Source organism: Equus asinus, chromosome 10, assembly GCF_041296235.1.
Source record: "Equus asinus isolate D_3611 breed Donkey chromosome 10, EquAss-T2T_v2, whole genome shotgun sequence".
In the NCBI taxonomy this organism is placed as follows: Eukaryota; Metazoa; Chordata; class Mammalia; order Perissodactyla; family Equidae; genus Equus; species Equus asinus.
Window position 1 is genome coordinate 74,462,451 of NC_091799.1, and position 17,445 is coordinate 74,479,895.

Below are 17,445 nucleotides of genomic sequence, written 5' to 3' on the forward strand. Positions count from 1 at the left end.
TTAACCAAACTTACGAGAGGCAGCGTAGGACAGAACTTTCCACTGAGGTGCCAGCCCTCGTGCCCTGCACTCCTCCTCACCAGCACAAGACTTTAGCCCCTCACTCTTCCTCCCCATTCCCCTGTGTAAAATCCAGATTACCCAAACAAAGGCCCCTAATCTGCAAGGACCACTCCTCCTTCTTCCAAGAGCCATCCTTGACCAACTATTGCTGAACGTAGCTGAACTTTGACTGCTCTGGCTAAAGTCCTAGGAAACACTGAGCCTGTCTCCCCCAAGCCGGATGCTCTTAGGAGCTTTCCCACGCCTGGCATTTTGAAATAAAGGGTTATACTAATGGTGCTCTGGCTGATTTGCTTCCACCAACTGTGCTGCAAAAATGGAGGAAGGGAAGTTGGAGGGTGTGGAGTCAGAGAGCTATATCCTCCCCTATAATAAGAGAAAACACATAGATTCTGTCTAAAATGGATAAATGAAGGACCAGCCACATAAATGAATTATTTGGAAATAGTGAGGTAACTGATCAAACAGCGAAGAGCGGAGAGTGCTTGTATCCAAGAAGGGGGACTGCTGTTTTTGTTAGAATCTTTTAACATGCTCTAATTCATAAAATTAGATGAATGCACTATTTCAATAACAACTGAAGCAATTTTTTAAAAGTAAAAACTTGCAATTTCAAGTTAAAAAATTGCAGTTAAAAAATTGCAATTTTTTTTTTTACTTTAAATTGCAATGGTATAATCAAGTGTGTCTATAAATTATCCCAAGTAAATGATCTCAACAAATGGAGATGTAGAACGCTTTGTTGATGGCTTCAGGGTTGAGAAGAAGCAGCTCCAGTGGGCCGCTGGTTTGGCAGAGCTGGAGGAGATAGAGGCCTCAGCCCGTACCACTGCAACAGGAGGCCCTGAGCCACAGAGCCCTTCCGTCAGCCACTCAGACCCCCTGGAGATTCTCTAAGTCAGAGGATTTTGCTAAATGCGATACCTGGGGCTTTCTGGAAAAGCATCAAGCTCTCTGTTCTCTGTAGAAGATGAACATAGATTTCTTTTTAGCTTCCTGTTCTCCAACTTTTTTTTTCTACGCAACTCTTTATACTCAACTTTTTCTCTTTTACTCCCTTTTCCTTAATCTGTGAGTTTTCTCCTCACTTAAGACTCTTTTTCCCTCTAGTTTTATTTTTCTCTCTAATCTTAAATTCTTCCTACCATCCCCACTCTGTCTCTCTTCTCACTTCGATTTTCTCTAAGTCTTGGCTGATACTCATGTATTTTTGTCTCTTAATTTTCCAAGTGGTTAGCTGAAAGGACTTGAGTGTTCTGAACACAACTTGCCCATCTGTAAAACTGGCTAATATTCCTCGGGATGCTGTATAACAATGGTTGAGCTATCTTTGAAGTTCTGGAGAGGAAGTAATTTAAGAACTGGGACCCACCCAATTAAAATTGTGGTCTATTGTCTTCGTAAGTAGTTTGAATATTTTCTTCTTCTCTTAAAATTTATAACTTCAATTCTGGAGAACTTTTTCTAGAATGACAATAGGAAATGACAACAATAGAATGAAACTAATTCCATAAACAGTTTGTCCTTTCAACAACTGAAAGAAAATCAGCCAACAAATTCAAGCTGTTTGGTTCCTAGAGAAACACTGTAAGGAGAGTCAAAGAATGAAATTGGATTTCACACTTATATTTTAATTTTTTAAGTTTCTCAGCATGAAACAATATATTTGGCTGAAAACATTAACCTACTGAGACAAAAATCTTTTCATCTTTTAAAACTGTAAGTCTAGGGACTTTCAAATTTTCCAATCATATGCTATCAATGTGTAAAATTGATTTATAGGATTCATGCTCAAGAATGGTGGATGTGTAAAGAACTATGGTTCTTTAAAGACACCAACATTTGCTAATGAAAGTATTTGAATGGCGCCACTTTCTTAACTCAAAACCAAGGCTAAACCAAGTGCATACAGGGCTCTATGACCTATCTGTAGTTATTACTGGGAAATTTAGATTTCATACAAACCTGCCTTTATTTTAAATGCAGTTTAGTTATTAGAAAAAAGCACACACCTCAAACTAAGTATCCAAGCCACATTTTTTCCTAACACAGAAGGAGGCCTCTCTGAAGGTTTTTCCAGGCTTACCACTTAACAGCGGTCAAGCCAAAAATAAACCCTTGAGGGCTTTGCTAGGCAAATTCAACAGCACACAAAACACCAGTCCATGGCGAGCTGAACTGAGCTTTTTCCCCATTAGCCTCTTTCTGGGACCCCCACCCACATTCTCCCTTCTCTTAATTAGAAAGCTAATTAGGATTCCAAATTTAAATGCTAAATGGGGAGAGAGAGCTGGTCGCAGGCCAGGGTTCCTTTAACATCAAACACTCTCCTCCTGCCTCCTCCAGCACACTGAGCTGTGGGAAGAGAGCTGGGCCAGCAGGGCTGATGGGCTGGAGGGCAGCGTTTACCGTCAGTTGTCTGAGAGGGAAGATCCGTTTCACAAATTGCAAACTCTGAGAATATAAAATTAAAAAAAAAAGTGCCTTGGGCTCTTAGTACTTTAAGGAAAAGAAACAAGTATCTTACAAGCTCAATTATTATTACCATGGTGACATGAGGGGACATGAAGAGATCTCTTCAAAAACAGTTCCTGGTTCGAGCCAGGCAGCGTCTCAACAGCGCAGGGCGACTTCTTCCGTTACCATGGCAACCAAAATTAGAAGTGCTTTTGCAACACTAACAGAAACCATCTTTTGAAGCGCTTGGGTGAATCACATTGAATACCGATGATGCAAGCTTGAGTGATACATATTTTTCAAACATTAAAAAAAAACGACATTGCCATAAACAAATACTCGTTTTAGATTCCTCTTTGAAATCTTAACTTGGAATAGATTTTTTAGGGCTGGTTTTGTTTGTTTCCCTTTTGGATTCCCGCGGCCTCGGGTGCAAACGCGACTTGTTTAATTTCCAAACTTGTCTAAGTTTCACGGGTAACAGCTTAGAATGTGGTTCATTCGCTCTCTTTTTGAGATGGGATGAGGAATGGGGTGGGGGAGGGTGGGTCTAACAGAAAGCCTGCTGGTCTCCCAAACTCAGGAGGACGAAAACAGGGTGGGGGTAGGGGAGAGACAGGCAGGGAGGGAGGGAGACAAGAGAAGAAAAAAGTGCAGATGGCTGAATCCTCGCTGCCCTTACTCGGGCTCATAGCATTTTTATCTGTTGCCTTGACCTCTCCATCTGCCCAGATGTTGTGTCAGGCACCCAAAAGCTGATCAGAAATGGCATTTGAAAGACGCTGTTGCGATCCTTTCCTGTCCTGTCGCCGAGTCCAGGGGCTCCTAATCTTCCTGAAGGGACCTCCGGAAGAGGAGTCGAGGTTTTGCTCCCTTGTACAGTCTTTCAAAAGAAGCACCTTTCTTTGGGGGGTGTCGTGGTGTGGGGTGTGGTGGGAGATGTCATGCCCTGGGCCACAGCCGTCGCCGTCAGTCCCCTCCACTGCCTGCCCGGGTCACGCGGGTCCTCAGCCGTTGTTACAAACTCTCCAGACTTGGGCTCGCGCCTTGGGGCTCAGCTCCCGCGCACCCGGTGCGCGCCCTGCTAGGCGCCGAGCGGCCCACTCGGCTCACGTGTGGGCGCGCGCTCGGACACGGGTGCCGGCAGCAGACCCGGCTGGGGGACCACGCGCACGGACGCCTGGGCGCCGCGCATCCCTATGCCTGGCCCACACGCGCGAGCACACCCTCGCACCAGCTCGGACGCCCTCTCCTCTCGCGCGCATGGGCCTGGGATGGGGACGCCCCCGAGGAGTGCCGACCTTTCTCCTGACCGCAGTTCACCGCCGGAGAGTTGGGTCTCCCTTCCCTTCTCGGGTCGCGGGGAGGAGAGGCTTCCCTCCTCAGCCACCCAGTCTGCAGCCCGGCGGAGGACAGGGCGGGCGGAGTGGGGGTGCTGGCCGCGAGCCCCGCGGCCCTGGCTTACCTAGGTCGCGAGCCCGGCTCGGGGCTCGGCTGCGGGCGCTCGGGGTGGTGGGCGCTGCAGCGGCGCAGGCGGGCGTGGGTGTCCGGGCGCCGCGGCCGCGCTTGGGAGGCTCCTGCAGCTGTCAGGGGCGCCGACCTGACCGACAGCGGCCCCGGCAAATCCAGCCCGCCAGCGCCGGCCCGGGCTCTGCCGCGGGAACCGAGGCGCCCCGCAGCGTTTCCCGAAGGACCAATCCGGAGCGGGGGGCTGGCCCGGGGGAGGGGGGCCCGGGGGCCGATCGGGCACTGGGACTCGGGCCTGGACCTCGTAGGCCAGTTTCTATGGCAGCCAGGAGGGAGGGGCAGGTTGGAGGGGGACGCGCGGCGCGGGGACACCCATCGCAGACGCCTCGAGGAGGGAGATTTGGCCCTGCCGCAGAGAGGACCCCTCCTAGAGCATGGATGGGAAGCAGCGACATAGTCGAAAGAGGGTTGTCATAGCTCCCATTAACTCACCCCTCGTCCTGAGCCGCTCCAGCCTCTTGGTCAAAGGTGTCCGTGTCCTTGGGAGACTGCGACCCCAGTAATCCTCCCAACAGAACAAGAGTTTCCAGCAGACCACCGTGACAGCTCCTTCGGGTGAGTCTGGCAGGGTTTAGGCTCTGCATAAAGAAGTGCTAATGCCACCCTCTGCCCGGATTCCTCGTGTACATTAGACTTGGTTCCTTTGGTGCCATTTAAACGGCGGGTCCCTAATCTGCTTACTCCCCGTCTATGACCCTGCGGCTGTTGGTAGGTGCCAAATATTTTCTAGTTTACAAACAAGGAAAGCAAGTCACTGAATTGACTGTGGAGCCAAGAATGCGATTCACAGAATCCTAAATAAAGCATAGAGGTTATTTATTGAAGTTCAAGTCCTTCATTTCACAGAGGAAGAAACTGAGGTCGGAGAAGTCAATTAGTGTAGCAAAGGTCACATGGCTTTATGACACACTGTTAATGGCAGAGCCAGGACTAGGCACCCTAAGTCGCAGTTCTGTGAGCATTCTTTCCCTCTCCTCCAGCTTCCAGATCCTGTGTTTATGATTGCCAGGGCAATATTTACAAAAGCAAAAGTGCTGAGGGGAAAAATAACCTAAGTTTAAAATCCTTTTATAGTAGAAATTAGAGAACTCAAAGATTCCGTTTTTGCTACTTGCCAGGCACTGTTATAAATACTTTCACAAAGAGTAACTGATTAAATCCTCACAATAACTTTGCAAGTTAGGTACTCGTATTACCATCTCCATTTCGACAGATGAGGAAACTGAGGCCCAGAAAGGTTATTTGACTAGATTAAGGTCACACAGCTGTCCATTGCTGGTGCTGGGACTCAGACCCTTGCAGTTTGACTCCAGAGTGGGTGCTCTTCCTTACTACCCTCTGTTGCCTCTTAGCGTTATGACTAAAGAGGCCAGGAACAGGAAGGTCAAGAAATAAAACCTTGGACAGCTCCATGGACTGACCATTGGATTGGCAAGAAAACCAAAAGAACCTGGAATAATTTCTTCCTTGGTTTATGAGAGTGGTCATCTTACTGTGTGTGATAAAGGTTCTCTATGAGAAAGGTTTGTCTTTAAACAGAGAACCTCTCTTCGAAAGACAAGTGGGTTTTTTTTTTTTAAGTAATCTTTAAAATAGTACATGCCATCAGTTTTTCTTTCTAAAGCAATAAAATGCAGGATAAAACTTTTCATATTTAAAAAACATAATACAGGGCCGGCGCGGTGGTACAACGGTTAAGTTTGCAGATTCCACTTCTCAGTGGCCCGGGGTTTGCCGGTTCGGATCCCAGGTGCAGACATGGCGCAGCTTGGCAAAAGCCATGCTGTGGTAGGCGTCCCACATATAAAGCAGAGGAAGATGGGCATGGATGTTAGCTCAGGGCCAGTCTTCCTCAGCAAAAAGAAAAAATAATAATACAAAATGCTCCTGGAATCCTACAACATGACAATACACTTGATAGGATTTCATAAGGATACTACCTAGAAACCAAGAGCCTCAACCTGACACAGACTCTCTCATAAACCCTCCCATCCTGCCCCGTTCGAGCACCATAGAGCAAAGCTGATGCCAGATTCTAGAGGCTTAAAAGGTTACTGAAGACTTCAGGATATCACAGAAAAGGAAACCTTAAAACTCAGCATCAGAAAACACTTCTCCTGAAGTCCACGGGCCAGAGCCCATTCCAGGAGACCCTCGCACTCCCATTTCTCTTGCAGCCATGCTGCTAGCGCCTGCTCTCTTTCAAATCACAACCCCTCCTTCATGCCTTCCCTCCCCTTGGGAGTCCTGGGATTCCCCCCTCCCTCCTCCGCAGCCATCCAGGACTGACTTGGCATTCAATTCTCTTCACTTGAAAAAAGTGCTTTCTCCTTGAAAGGGACATTCAACAATAGGTGGATTACAATGTAACAGTATATAGAGGTTAAAAATTCTTGTTTTGAATCGTTTGGGGAAATATTTTCAACAAATTAAGTGAAAGCAAAAGTTACAAAGCAAAGTGATACAAATTTGTGATATGTATGACTAGAAGGAAACACACCAAACACTAGAAATGGTTTTCATTGCCTGGTGGAATCACAGGTGATTTAAATGATCTTAATACTTTCCAGTATTTTTTGCATTTTCTACAATGGGCGTGTCAGAAAAATATTATTTTCCACAAGAACTGATGACACTGTCAGATCTATAAAGACAGTGTAGGCAGGTTCATGGTTATTGGGGAGCTCATTAAAGTTTAGTCCTCTAAACCTTGCTCCTTTGTGTTGGCAGGAAAGAAGTCAAATACATTCTTAGGAACAACCGCAGGTGATTCTAATGCAGGAGGTACTTGTTCTATGCTGAGAAACATTGGCAGTGGCTAAAAGTTTAAGACTTTTGGGTCATAAAGCCACAGCTTGACTCCTAGCTCTGCTGCATACTAGCTGTATGACACTCTTTGGTTTCAGGCATCTTCTAGCTTCAATTTCCTCATCTGTAATCTAGGTGTTCTGAGAATTAATGAGATAAAGTTTCTGGCAAATAGTAAACTAGGATTTCTTAATCTGGAGTCCATGGGCTGGGGATGGCTGACAGGAGGATACCCCACTGAAAATGTGTTAAAAGATACTCCTTTCATCACAATCTCTAAGGAGTCGGGGCCCAAAGAAGGCCAGAACCTCCTAGAGTAAGTGGTTGCTGTTATTATCATTGTCAAGTTCTGAGGGATCCTTCCACATTTGGTGCTGTCCTAGGGCATAGAGGGACATGCTACTCTCATTTCCTGGTCATTAAATTACCTGGTAGACTGCTGCCTGTGTGTAAACCTGGGCTATTCATGGGGTTTTCCCACCTCCACTCTCCTTCCTCCTTCCCTCTGGTAGAGATATTCGACAAATCTTGGGAGAGGATGCAGAGCAAAAGTCTTCCAAGATTGCATATTTCTGTAGAGTTGAATCTGCATCTCAAAATGGCATATATCCTGTTCCAGGAAAATTTTTTAATTTACCTTGTTTAGGATTTGTGCAGTACCTGAATCTAAGAATTCATGTCCTTCAACAATCCAGAAAAAATTCTCAGATACTCTTTGAACACGGCTCCTATCCCACGTTTTATCTTTCCTTCAGGAATTCTAATTGGACCTTATGTATGTCAGACCTTTCTATTCTATCTTATGTCCTTTCTCATGTTTTCTGGATTTTTACCTTCTGTTTACCTTCTTTTACATCCTGGGTAGTGTCTTCAGATCTAGCTTCTATTTCACTTATTCTCTCTTGTGCTGTAATTAATCAGCTGTTTAACCTGCACATTAACTTTAGAAACCTTGACAATGCAAATATAATTAACAAATCAAATTGAATGACTTAAAACAATTAGTTATTAAAATTCTTTTTTCTTTAACTTTATAGGAGCCTTTTAAAAACTAATATTTCTTGTGGTAAAGAAACATTTATCTGAGGTTTACCAGTTTATTCTGCTTCCCTTCTTATTTCTGTTAAATCCAAACAAAATTAAAAGAATTAAAAAACTAGTGTCCAGCTTGGTGGTGTAGTGGTTAAGTTCGCATGCTCTGCTTTGGTGGCCTAGGGTTCATGGGTTTGGATCCCTATGGACCTACATACCACTTATCAAGCTGTGGTGGCGTCCCATATACAAAATAGAGGAAGATTAGCACAGATGTTAGATCAGGGCCAACTGTCCTCACCAAAAAAAATAAATAAAGTTCTCTCTCGTGTGTGTGTGTGTGTAAAGATAGATATTCATGTAAAGTTAACAGGATTTTTTTTTGGCAGGGAAAGATTTGCCTTGAGCCAAAATCTGTTGCCAATCTTCCTCTTTTTTTTTGTACATGAACCACCACCACAGTGTGGCCACTGACAAGTGGTGTAGGTCCATGCCTGGGAACTGAACCCAGGCTGCCGGAGCAGAGCACTCTGAACTTAACCACTAGGCCACGGGACTGGCTCTTGCCAGGTTTTCTGATCTCCTGTTCCCTCCACCCACAACCCCATCAAGGGCTGATGTGGATTCCAAAAAGAAAAATGGGTATTTAGCCTATGCTTTGTGCAATTCAGTCTTGTCAACTACAAAGAGATCTTACACAGAGGAACTGTATTTTAGTGATCAAGAGTGTAGTCTGTGGATTCAAGCACCCTGGTTTCGAATACTGACTCCACTTTCCACTAACTCTTTCTCATCTCCTCCTTGTCTTAGTTCCCTCCATTTTAGCTAATAATATAATTATCTCATGAGGTCATTGAGATGATTAAATGTAAAGTGATAAGTGATTCATAAATGATGCTATTATGTTACAGCGAGATTTTTATTTCCTAGGCTCTATTTTCATACAAACATCAAGGTGAGCATTGCTTCAGTTGAATAACTGTGTCACATTTGCGGTGTCATACTAGGTTGTAGAAAAGTTGAGAAGAAAAAATACTGAACGGACACATGGCCTTCCGACTCACCATGTCAACAGGACTAATGAAGTAATATTTATAGAACAAGGAGTAGTTTTAAGATAACCTGGAAGTTCAGAATACATTTATGATAATGACAGCCTCTGCATTTACAGTTTTAAAACAATACACTTCTAGGCCTCCAACTATACAGGATCTCATTAATTGGTGGTGGTGGTGAGTTTGATAGTTTTAATTCCTGCTGCTTCTCATTTGCATCTTTTATGACAAATTCTGCAAGAGCTATAGCACAACTCAGCACATTACACGTGAAAACATTCAGCCTAGGTTTCCCTCTTCTGATGTAACTAACACATACGTGTTAATCTAATGAATCCAAAGCTATTACATTTCTCCAACAAAATCAGGCTAAACTTTGAAGGTCAACCATTTACTTGTAATTTTGCATGATAGTTAAACACTGTTTCCATGTGAACACCTTAATGGCCATCTGATCAGCTGTCTAAACTGACCCATGTTAAATTGAAGATGTTCATTAAAATCCACTTGATTTGCTGGTGGAGGCTGTCTACATTTAGGTCTCAGTCAATACTCTTGGCTTATTCAAAGTGGGTAATTCATCTAGACGACCTTCATGGACCGTTCTAATCCTGAAGTCTCTAATTCCAAATTGAATGTAGCGGGAGCAGAAGCATTTCCATGTCCATGAAAATATTCCTACTTTCAATAGTGTATGAGGATGGTAGCCTTTTTAAACTAGTAAGACTGTTAAGAGCTTTCTGATTTTGCACATATTAGAACGATTTCTGGGTTTTAAATATACTAACATTAGGGTTCAGTTTAGTTTTCCTTTGAATCTTAGACGGCAGGTGTGGTATAATTAAGAATACTTATCCCTAGTTCCTGGCACAGAGCTCCTAAAACACTTGGAATTTCCCGAGTGATGTTATTCATTAACAAGCCCCTTTTGCCCATGTCTGAGTTTATGCTAATGAGGTGACTCTTGGCACTGGTCACCAGAGGAACTATCAGCCCCACCCCAAGATCTCCAGGGAAGGGGGAAGGGCTGGAAAGTGAGTTCAATAATGGATGGCCAATGATTTAATCAATCAAGTGTAGGCAGCGAAACTTCCGTAAACAAGGTTAAGGGAGATTTCAGTTTGTTGAACACAACCATGTGCTGGAGAGCGGAGCACCAGGAAAGGGCATGGAAGCTCTGCCCACCTCTCCCCCACCACCTCCTTGTCCTATGCATCTCCTCCATTTGGCTGTTCCTGGGTTGTATTCTTTACAATAAAACTATACTCATAAGTGCTTTCCTGAGTTTTGTGAGTCATTCTAGTGCATTATTGAAACCAAGGCGGGGGGCGGGGTGGTGGTGGTGGTGAGAAGCCCTAATTTTTAGCAGGCTGGGCACAAATGCAAGTATTCTGGGGACTCCAATTTTGGCTGGTGTCTGAAGTGGGGGCAGTCTTGTGGTACTGATCACCTAACTTGAGAAGTCCATGCTAACTCTGGGTAGTGCCAGAAGTGAATTGTTGGACACCCAGTTGGTGTTGGGGAATTGAAGAACTAATATTAGAACAGGGGAAACAGGAGAGGCTCTCCTATCATTCTCCAGTGCACCTGGGATTCCTGTGATGACCAGTGTCTGGCACTCTACTGCCCAGTTGTCACACTGTAGATGTAGCCAAACACCCCAGTAGGAGTAAACTGGGAGGAACAAAATATATATACTTCAGTACTTTAAGTAAATATACAAAATGGTTTTTAACAGCTGTTTTATATTATATGTAAAATGCTTTGCAAACTGCAAACTGCTAGTTAACATAAGGTTTATCACCATGTAGGTAGCTTTCCTCTCCTTCTGCAATTAAATTAACTGGCATTTGGAGCATATCCATATAGCCTTTATATTTTTTTTTGGAAAAATAAAATGAACTATATCTGCCCTTCAAACCTGTCTTGAAAGGCCTTGCCAAATCTGAAAATTCAAATGATAATTTTAACACTTTGTTGTGCCTTTTTCCCTGATCTCTACCTTGTGGTCAGAGCTCTTGAAAGATTATGTTTAAAAATAAATCTTGTTTCATACCTTGGCTTAAGGGCACAGCATGAGCTATTTTCAGCATTCAGAATTCACTAGATACTAACTAGTAATTTACATACTTGAGACCACTATTTGTCAGGGATTTTTTTTTTTAACAACTAACTCAGGAACATGGACATCTTAAAGCAAACAAAATTCAATGTGATGTAATTTAATTCTATCAGTATTTTCTGACTTGAAAGAAAAAAAAAAAATATATATATATATATATAAGTAAGCTTTGCAGTAGGTACCCAACTGCCAAACACAATAGACTTGGAAATGCTCACACACTTTTTTGATCTTAAAATAAAAACACAACCTCCTATTCCTTTTGTCTCTAAATCTGTGACTTCTCCCGTTGTGGTAAGCCTTTCTCTTCAGTGTATTTCATAAATGTGATACCATTTAACATCAGGATTACCAAAGGGGGATAAGCTGAATTGATCTTTTAAATTTAACACCCTAATAAGCAGAGAAAGTATTTTTAGAATAGGCTCTACTAAAAAATTCCATTGGCTGTTGTGCCCCACCATTTAAGAACTGCAAATAACAACCTCTTCCTCCTTCCTTTCTTTTGAACCGATTTTTGGGGACTGGAGGTGTGTACTGACAATTTTATATTTCAACTCATGTATCAGTCATGTTAATATAGGTAACATAAAATCATCTTAATACAGATGAGAAAACATCTCTGACCACGAATCAACTTCCACACTGGTGATTAAAAAAAAAAAAAAAAAAAAAAAAGAGTCAAGACCACCATAATTTTAAAGTTTACTTTAAAAATGCAAATATCTCCCAATATTTAACAGGTAAAGAATATAGCATATTGGTTTATTTTATGTGGTTGTTATATTTTATTTTCCAAGTAATACTGATTAAAAATATGTACACATCTACTTTTAAGTCCACAGTTTAGCACTCTTATTTGTATGGCTTTAAAAGTTATAGCACAGGATCTTTACATTAAGGATCGGGGAAAAAGATTCATTCAAAACAAAGCCTGATATATTATATACATGTTTTTCTCTGTACTTTACTTTAAATACATTAATTTTTAACTGATGCTCATCTTATTTTCATCTGATGGTAAAATACTAGTGCAACTTTTCATCAAAATAAACTTTACCACAGATACAAATGAATTTTCCCAATTGAAAATGGCCCTTCAGCTGCCATTAAATGAAATTTGTCAACTTAAGTGAAAAAGAATTGGTAGTTGTCATTACTAAGCAAAAATATAAAGTACTATAGCATCACCTACATTGCTCCTTACAACACAAACTTTTAAAGAACCAGAGATGCTTTATAGAAGTTTAGTTGGTTTTGAAAAGGCACATGGGTGTGGATTTTTTTTTTTTTTACATTCTAGAAATTTTGCCACCACCACTCTGTTTCTGTTGTATAGATGACATCTGTGACTATTGGGATAGACAACAACGTTGTTCAAACTAAAGAAAGCCAGAAACCAAAATTTAACTGCACAGTAACAATGCACTTTTCTTCATGCAGCCTTGTGTTTCCTATATCAATTTTCTAACATGCATTAGAATACATAACCTTGTATTCTAATGAATTTGTTTGATTTTACAATACATAAAAAATTTGAGGAAGGACATGACCTAGGAAAGAGAGAAGGGAGAACCCTTACCACAATGAAAATAGATACATTCGTACCCAACTACATAAGAAGAATATAATCCATTTAAGTTTCCAGAAATAAAATTCTCAAAATTTCCCATTCACTTACGGGAAAGATCCCTCCTCTGTGGCATTAAGTGGGGGAAATCGGTTTGTTTCAACAGAAACAGTTCAGCGCAACAGGAAGAAGTTTAACTTTGGTCCACTTGTCTGTTAGCTTAAGGACAGTCACACTGCCCATCATGAGTTCAAAAACCCAAAACATAAATTTAAAAATATATTCATTTGTTATTTCATTCTAGAACCGGCATAGGTGTTCTGTTCTCGTTCCCTGACCTTTCAGCTTGGGAATCCATTGTTGGTTTGGTCTCTAAACCCTCAGCATCTTCGTGATCTTCTCTGGCAGCCTCAGCAGCATCTACTTGGCTAGGCTCTCTCTCTTCCTGGTTCATGATTTCAGGGGACACTTGATCCAAGTCTGCTTCTAGAAGCTCAGTTTGTACTTCCACTGGCATCTGATTTACCCGTTCAACATGCAGTTCCTCTACATGTACTTCGGTACCTTCTTCAGTCTGAATTCGACCCACTTCTAGATAACTCACCTGGACCTGCTCTGGAAGCTCACTCATATGTGAATCGTGTACTTGGCTGTCCTGGAGCAGATCTGGATGGACCTGTTCCACAGTCACCTGTGCTGAATCCACCTGAACCTGAAGCAATGGTAACACATGCACCTTCCCAACTTGTTCTATAATAGTCATTGATGTCACAGGTTCAGTTTGCACACGTGTTTCTACTGAAAGAACTTCTTCAGTTACTAGACGCTCTGAAATATTATGAGTATCGCTGAGATGCCTCCTTAATTCATTTCCTTGCATAAACCACAAGTCACACAAAGTACAATGGTTGGGTTTATCTCCAGTGTGTATTACCAAGTGATCTTTGAACTGGTCCCAGCTGTTAAACACACTGTTACAGACCTAAAATAACCAAACATATGGTATTAACAACACTTATATTCAAACTAAAGGAAATACGGATGCTTTATTCTCTGTAAGGAAAAAGTTGAAGATCTTTCTGAAAATGTCGTGAATATGATACTTGTAATATAATCTGGTCCAAGAGATTTTGTAACTCTTTTATTTGGTCTTTTAGCTGATGTAGCTAACAATTTAAATACATTTTGGGAAACGTAATATTGCCTTCATTGTTTAAGATGTCATATGAATTCTAGGAGTATAAAGTAGCAATATTATATTTTCTCCAGAATATCAACATTTAGAACAATTACATTATTTGGGATAAATATACATGAATCATGGAAGAAGAGGCAATTACATTTGGTCCGCCTTCCCCTGCCTCACCCGTGAATTCTAATGATTTCTCCATGGTTAAGAATAACCATAGTTTCAGACTACCCGTTATTTAGGACATTATTTTACTGACAATGGTGTCATCTAGGGTTGGGTTAAAAAAACACTACTCTCATCTCCCTTAAAAAAATCAAGACAATGATGTAATCTTTACCTTCATTTCTTTCCAAAGGGTCAGCTCTACACCTTTGCTCTAGACTCTGTTATCCTTTACTCTAAATGCTTTCAAACACAGACGCCTTTGCTGTGAATACACTCACACATACCTGACATTCATAAAGCTTCTTTCTTCCCTTTTTTGCCCCCACTCCAGTTTGGCACGCAGTCAGGTGACACTTGAGGGTGCTATTTCTAGCAAATCGTTCATGACAATTTGGACATTCAAAAGGTTTTTCACCTATTAGAATAGAAAAAATTATATTGACAAATTAAGAAAAATAGAAAAAGCAATTAAAGTTTTTTTATTTTTGGTTAATTGTAATAGCACCTTCTTAAAAGGAAGATTGGAATTTATAATTCAGATGTTTCTACCATATCCAAAAGATTTTTCTAGAAGTGGAATTAAGTTTTCAGTGATTATTATAATTGTACCTGTGCTCTGACAAAGAAATAAAATTTGAATCTGAATTCTATCCCATGTTTTTGCATATCATAAAAAACTGTATGTTTTCCCTTAGATAAAAATCAAGATCAATCTCTATTTTGGGGAAATACATTGCTAACCATTCCGTAAGAATGTTTTGAGCACTTACTGTGTGCCAGACCATGTGCTAGGTGATTAAGATAAACAAACTGTCCTTTTTTTTTTAAGATTGGCATCTGAACTAATAACCGTTGACAGTTTTTTTTCTTTTCTGTTTTTTCTCCCCAAATCCCCCCAGTAGATAGTTGCATATTTTTTTAGTTGTGGGTCCTTGTAGTTGTGGCATGTGGGCTGCTCCCTCAGCATGGCCTGATGAGTGGTGCCATGTCCGTGCCCAGAGTCTGAACCAGCAAAACCCTGGGCCGCCGAAGTGGAGCGTGAGAACTTAACCACCTGGCCACAGGGCTGGCCCCAAACTATCCTTGTTTTTAAAACCTTCATATCACAGGCCAGGGTACTTCAGGAAGGTAAAATACTTAAAAATAAACAAATGCAATGCACTGTAGAAGGTCTGTTACAGAAATGAGGACCATGGAAAACGTACTGCAGCAGCACAAAGCAGGAGAGTGGTTAATTCTGCCTGGAATGGAATCAGAGAAGGAAAGGAAAGAAATTTATTCTAGGCAGAGGCACAGAAATATAAAATAGCATGGTCAGTGAGGAGTAAGGAGGAAGCTCAATAATGACTCCCAGATCTATGGCTTAGAATATCAACCAGAATAAAGAACACAGAAGTCTAAGTAGGTTTGCTGTGGGGTGTGCTGGGAAGGATTATAAATTCAGTCTTATGTCTGTTGAGTTTGAGAGCAAAGTGGAAAATTCCAGTAGACAGTTGTATGGACAAATCCGGAGCCAAATAGAGGGTGGACTGACATAGAGACTAGGAGTTACTTTAGGCGGTAATAAAAACCTTTGATGTGGATAAAACTCCCAGTATGTTATGTGATTAACAGAATCAAGGCCAGATCCCAATGAAATGCCAAGTTAAATCAGCAGGTAGATGAGGCAGCAAAGAAAATGGAAATAACAGCCAGAAGTAGAAGGAAAGAACACTGAGGGAAATTAAGGAAGAAATTTCAGGAAGGAGAGGGTAGTAAACAGTACCAAACTGAACAGAGATGTCACATAGGGTAACAACTCTCGCAAGAACAGTGCAAGCGGTGTGGTGGGATCAGGAGTCAGACTACAGTGGGATGAGGGAGAGTGAGTGAGAGGCAAGACAATGAAAACAGTCAGTGCAGAAATTCTTTCAGGAAGGCTAGGACATAAAGAGGAAAGGTGGGAGAGAGGTACAAGTCATTAACAGATTCAAGCCAGAAAAGAGTCATTATTTATTTATTGAAGGGGAAGAAGCCAGTGGAGGAGGAAAGGAGTAGGAATGATACATGAAGCAGAGTCTTCAAGGAGACATCAAGGTGTGGGATCCAGGGCTGACCATGAAAAAGAAAAGGGAAATATCTTTCTCTGTAATAAAAAAGGAAGCGACAAAGATGGAAGTTTACTGCACAGGTAAGTTAGGGATAAGAAGACAGCTATGTCATCTTCTGGGGTCTTGAGTGCTGCACTGAAGGTCTAGAATAGAAATTATGAAAAGAAAGATATAAATCCGACACCAAAAGGCCTAACTTAAGGTCTAATAGGAATTTTTTCCAGCAGCGCTCAGCAGGGAGTAGGAGTAAATGACTGCAATAATACCAGGATGGAGGGTTTTTTAGAGTAAGGGGGTTAAGAAGCCAAGGGAATGTGCTTAGAGTACAAGAAAAAGTGACTCAAGTTGTATACAATGAGCACAAGACAAGACAGAGAAAATAGGGCAGTAAGCTAGGTGAAATGGGATATGGAAGGACTGGAAGGCTAAATGAGGGAGAGTCTAACAGTTAGAGTAAGGAAAGAAGAGAGAATTCAAAAGACAGGATGATGCTTGTAGGGAATGGGCCCCAGTGATGATGAGGTACTAGTCGTGACCCTTATAACTAGGCACAACAGACAGTCAAGTAACTTTGAGCCGTGATTTCTTTCCCTGACAAAACTCCAGCTTATTTTTTGTGTAAACGAGATGAAAAAACTAATTTGAGAGAGAAGACCTAATCACCTAGAATTAGTGTTGGTACAGAAACTCCTTTTCAACTCCCCAAATGTTGGGAGATATTGCTAAATAAAATTGTTAAGTTTTGGATTTTGGTAGTATATTATTTTTCAATATAAATGAAACCTACAAATACAAATTGGCACAGCCTCTTTAAAGAGCAATTTGACAATATTTTCCAAGATTTAAAATGCACATATTCTTTGATTTGGCAATTCTGCTCTTAAAAATTAAATTACTTGAACATGCACACAAAGATACATACAAGTATGCTTATTGCAGTATAGTTTACAGTATAGCAAAATATTAGCAACAACCTAAATGTGGATCAAGAGGAGTGGTTAAGTAAATTATGGGATACCCATACACCGAAATATGCAGCTACAGTGAAAACAATAAGTAGATTCATGAATGTTTCATATATTAAAAAGTTCAAGATAAATTAAATGGTACAACACTGTACTGCATATTCCTGTTTGTTTTCTCAAAAGCTCTGTGTGTCTGCCTATGATTATTTGAAAATGCAAAGACTATATCCAGAAGGATAAATAAGAAAATAAAGGCAGTAGTTGCTTCTGGAGAGATCTACTGAAGTAGGAAAGACATTCACTTTTCACTGTATGTTGAGCTTTTGCTATTTAAAAAACTATTAATGAACCCCCCAAAATCCAGAAATAGCACCAGATTAATCATTCTTTAGATGTATA

The 17,445-nt window shown here is 41.3% G+C and overlaps 2 protein-coding genes across 17 annotated transcripts in view; both read right to left on the reverse strand.

Moving 5' to 3' along the window:
- NIM1K (NIM1 serine/threonine protein kinase) overlaps positions 1 to 4,214 on the reverse strand; it is a 56,801-nt gene extending 52,587 nt beyond the window's left edge. Inside the window, exon 1 of one of the 2 annotated variants that reach the window (XM_014831597.3) lies at positions 3,986 to 4,214. The gene's annotated coding sequence lies outside the window, so the exon portion shown is untranslated. The remainder of the gene's footprint in view (positions 1 to 3,985) is intronic. The other variant, XM_070519707.1, reaches the window with a different exon arrangement.
- A 7,538-nt stretch (positions 4,215 to 11,752) lies between these two features.
- The window catches only part of ZNF131 (zinc finger protein 131), a 30,564-nt gene continuing 24,871 nt past the window's right edge, over positions 11,753 to 17,445 (reverse strand). For all 15 annotated transcript variants that reach the window (XM_070519695.1, XM_070519699.1, XM_070519697.1 and 12 more), the window contains 2 exons: positions 14,276 to 14,406; positions 11,753 to 13,616 (listed from right to left, as the gene is read on the reverse strand). In XM_070519695.1, coding sequence (XP_070375796.1) covers positions 12,930 to 13,616; positions 14,276 to 14,406 — 818 coding nt within the window. In that variant the 3' untranslated portion in view covers positions 11,753 to 12,929. The remainder of the gene's footprint in view (positions 13,617 to 14,275; positions 14,407 to 17,445) is intronic.